Raw genomic sequence first — 4,291 nt, 5'->3', positions numbered from 1 at the left:
GCGGAGTCCAGCCCGGGGTCGTCACACGTGGTTGCCGTAAGCCCGCCGGCTGCTCCTTTGTTGAATCTGCCGGCCTCTGCTCACTCTAGCCCTCCGGCCTCTGCTCGCTCAAGGCCGCTGTGTGTGACGCTGTGTTTCGTTATGAAAGCGAAACTACTTTGTTTGGTCTTCCAAAAGAGGACACGACTACAAATCAGTGGTATTTACAACACTGTTCCAGAACAGTTCAACCCAAATATTCAGATGTGTGCAGCACATTTTATGGAGGACTGTTTCCTGATCCTGGTAGAGTAGACTACAATGCCGGCTGTTCTGACTCTCAGACTGTAAGTAAGTTTTTTTTATATAAACAGGATTTGCCACTGATGATTCAAACACGAGTTTTGAGCAGTGTAGAGTAGCACTTGTTGTTTGTCATTTCTCCGATCACAAATGCAGACATGGTTTTATGTTTACGCGGCACGATGCAACGCGTAAAAAGACAGTATAAGTCATTATAATCCGGAATTATGTCCCCACTGGATGCAGCAAATGCCTCGTTTATAATGGGTTTTAATGTTTTCGTCTCGTCGCTCCGGCCGGACAGGGCATCATCACAGTATGGTAAGGGGCGTAACATTTCCGTCACACGCTTGAGGTTTTCGGCCAATCACAACGCTCTGGATAGCTGGCCAATCAGAGCACACCTCGCTTTTCAGACCGATGAGCTTTGTAAAAATCGACGTGTTTCAGAAAGGCGGAGCATAGAGGAGAAACAATAATGTACAGTATGTGGAAAATAATGTGGTTTTTTTTTTTACTTTAAACCGCACAAACACATTTCTTTACACCAAATAATGTTTTTTTAGCAGCATCATATGACCCCTTCAACCAAAAAAAGTTACGGACTGCAGCTTTAAAGTAAAGCTACCAGATGACCAATGGCTGACAAGATTATTTATAATGAACAGAGAATTTATTACCACTGATTCAGAACTAGATGAGATTTATTTCCAGTTCTCATTTCCCTTCTCAATTATTTATGACATCATAAAAGCATTTTCACAACAACATAAGACAACAGTAAAATACAAGGCATTTTTGTTTAATGCTTACAAGCAGGTGTCTGGCATTGAAGGAATGCTTGGTTGTGCACTGTATATTAATATGTCTGATTTCACATACTTAAGGCACTGCCCTGACCTACAAAAAAAAAAAAAGTAAGAAGAAAAAAAGAAACCGAAAACAAATGCAAACAGTACTCAAACATATACAGAAGCAGCGGTCCAACAATAAAAGGCCCAGTCTGACGAATATAGATTGTGAAGATAACAGCATTAACAAACAGGTTTTAAAGAGTAACGTTTTACTATTAATTCCTACATTAAGGTGCGATCACATTTTCCATTCAGCGAATTTTCGCGGGCGAAATCCAACAGTCCACAGACACACATTCGCCGCTCTGACCAACAGAAAGAGCCGAAAATTTGATTTGAAACCGATTTCTGTGTAAACATACATCCCTACACTACTGATAATTAATTAACATTTCTTATGCCCATGAAATTTCACTAATAACGTGACCGCACCTGTACAGAGGATTGCTGCAGTTTAACACTAAACCAGCAGCACATGTTTCAAGCATCAGTTCAACAAGAACACAACATGGAGAAATAAGGTAAATCAGAAGATCATTTATAAACCTACATGATCTAACCTGACTCTTGAGTGTCTTTACAAATGTAAAACTCTACTAAATGTTTCAGAGTAAAAGTAAAAAGAGTTAAAAAAAAAAAAGTTATTTTAGGTTAAGGTTTAGTAATACATGTGTACACAGTAGCAAGTGTTTGCAATGCAGAGCTTCTGTACACATTTAAATATTTAAAAGACCATTTACATTTGTCTTCAGTCACTGTTTGTTCTCCGTCTGCCCGGTTTTGCACTCATATTACAAACAACCTGGGCTTTATAACTCTCTTTATCTCAACCTTGCACTTCCCCCTCTGGGCACAGTTCTCTGAGAACCATAAAAAGCATTCATTTCATCTCAAAGAGGAGGAACGCCAATTTTGACTATTGTTAAAGTGCTTTATTCATGTAAAGAGTGTCTTCCTTAAACAAAAATGAAATTAAAGTGAAGGTGGAGGAAGAACTCTCCATCTAAAGAGGAATTTCACTAGAAAGAAGAGATTTTGACAATCCCCGACTCTCACATAGTATCATCCGTGGCAATCACTGAATTCTGGTTAGGGCTCTGTGTCGTTTACCCTGTGAACTGCAGTGATCATTCACCAGTAAGTAACCCGAATCCTCCTTTTTGCGATAAATAGAGAAACAAAAGGGCTACGTGATGATACTGTATGAACAAATACATATAATGCCTGCACTTGACCAAAGCACCACATGGGGACAGAAATCTTTTTAACAAAGAAATCAACAAACTGCATATGTAATAAACAGGCTTTAAATAGGTGATGGTGAAAGTGAATGTTACAGTCGATGACCGTTCAAGATCTGATTGGCTGTTGTCGATACTGGCGTCTTGAAGAAATGTTGCTCTTTCAGTTTTAAGTGCTCAGGCAGGTCCAGCTTTATCTTCACCTCCTCAATGTCACTATGAATCGCTGCTATCAACTCGTCTGGGAGGAAGACACAACCGTGAGTTACTGTAACAGAATGAGTGTGTTTGTGTGGGAGAACTGGGTGTTGTGGCGTCAGTGAGATCATGTGATGTGGGAGTAAGTTCAGCTCAATGTCTTACCAAGTGATTTGAATCCTCTCTCAGGGCGAATGTAGCCGACCATGGCCACACTCAACATCTGACCGTAGAAATCTTCCTTAAAAGTGTGGATCACATGCGTTTCCTGTTGCACAGAAAGATAAATGTGATATTTGTTAACAGACACAAGTCATACAAATCAACTATACCACTATTAAATAAGACCATTTGATGAATGCAACGATATCAGCTCTATAGCTTTTAGATGTTTGCACACTAGAAATATAGATATGGACGCACCATGGATTTCTTAGTGTTTTTGTAGTAAGGGTTCCAGCCGATGCTCATCACCATCTTGTGAATGTCTCCGTTATCCACGCGTGCCCATCCGTAATAGATACCTGTGCTAATGTCAGCGGGGAGATTGTCCACAACCGACTCTGGGAAGTTCGCTGAGATGGGAATGGAAAGAAAACATTAGATCTAGTAAGACTAAATACTGGCTTCGTGTTACTTTCCTTTATCAGAATATGTGCGTGTTTACATTTGAGACATGATATCTTCAGAGCTACAGATGTACAAAAACTTAAAGTAAGGGATAATATACAGCCATTTATTATCAGAGAATACTTTGCTACTTACCAAATAAAAAGACATGCACATGAAATAGATGTATTTTTAATTTTCTAGATTATGAGGGGGGGCTTTTACACAACATTCTTTTCAAGTAAAAACAGAAAGCATTTTGAAAACTTTTTAAAGGTTTTAAAGTGCAAGTTCTTGAACATATACAAAAATGTGAATTTGTGAAAATGGTTCACGAATGCTAGTATCAGCAGAACAATTCAGGCATCACTAGCGTCAATATAAAACATGTTACGAGAGACACAAAAGTAGTGTTGCCATGGGCTGCGGTGAAATATCCAATGTGGTAATAATAAGAGTACAGCAGTTGGGTTCCAGAAGTAAATATCCCATTCATTTTCTCCATAGGGGAACTGATTTTGAACAATAACTTATTAGGTTGTTAATCAATGGTATATTTTTTGTTGAAGTCATCAACTGCATTATTTCAACTTATAAAAAAAAAAAAAGTTTAACAGCTACATTTCTTGTGGAAAAACTACATTACCCATAATTCCGAAGAGAAATCCACCAATCAGAGAATAACACCATCTCTACACTGGACGCGTGCCACAACAGCTAAAGTCTGTCTACACTGGACTAGGGCTGTCAAAATGGCTGAAAAACTAAATTCGAATTATATTCGAATTTAAAACGCATACCGCTTGCATGCAGTTAGGGTGAAAAAAAGCTTTTGGCTTCTCTTCTGAGGCCACAAGAGGGCGCATCGAGCAAAATATTACTAATGCACGTTTATTCAGTAAGATAACATGACCAGTGTTGGGGGTAACGCATTACAAGTAATGTGAGTTACGTAATCGGATTACTTTTTTAAAGTAACTAGTAAACGCATTACTTTTTAATTTACAAGAAAATATCAGTTACTTTTTCAAAAAAGTAACGCCAGTTACTTTGTTTTCCCATTTATTGACTGACGAGTCTCCTGTCCCCATATTGGGAGAAATCAGG

At 38.7% G+C, this 4,291-nt stretch overlaps 1 protein-coding gene across 1 annotated transcript; it reads right to left on the bottom strand.

The window, feature by feature from the left end:
* Positions 1-942: 942 nt before the first annotated feature.
* On the bottom strand, positions 943-3,834 carry LOC107565120 (riboflavin kinase-like). The gene is made up of 4 exons (XM_016250333.1): positions 3,831-3,834; positions 2,999-3,168; positions 2,741-2,843; positions 943-2,618 (listed from the first exon to the last, which is right to left on the bottom strand). Exons 1-4 carry the CDS (start codon positions 3,832-3,834, stop codon positions 2,470-2,472), a joined length of 426 nt encoding a protein of 141 aa, XP_016105819.1. The 3' UTR covers positions 943-2,469.
* Positions 3,835-4,291: the final 457 nt, after the last annotated feature.

Source organism: Sinocyclocheilus grahami, unplaced genomic scaffold, assembly GCF_001515645.1.
Source record: "Sinocyclocheilus grahami isolate Dianchi unplaced genomic scaffold, SAMN03320097.WGS_v1.1 scaffold982.1, whole genome shotgun sequence".
NCBI classification, from domain to species: Eukaryota; Metazoa; Chordata; class Actinopteri; order Cypriniformes; family Cyprinidae; genus Sinocyclocheilus; species Sinocyclocheilus grahami.
The sequence above is the reverse complement of the archived record's forward strand: the minus strand, read 5'-3'. Positions and strand labels throughout refer to the sequence as shown.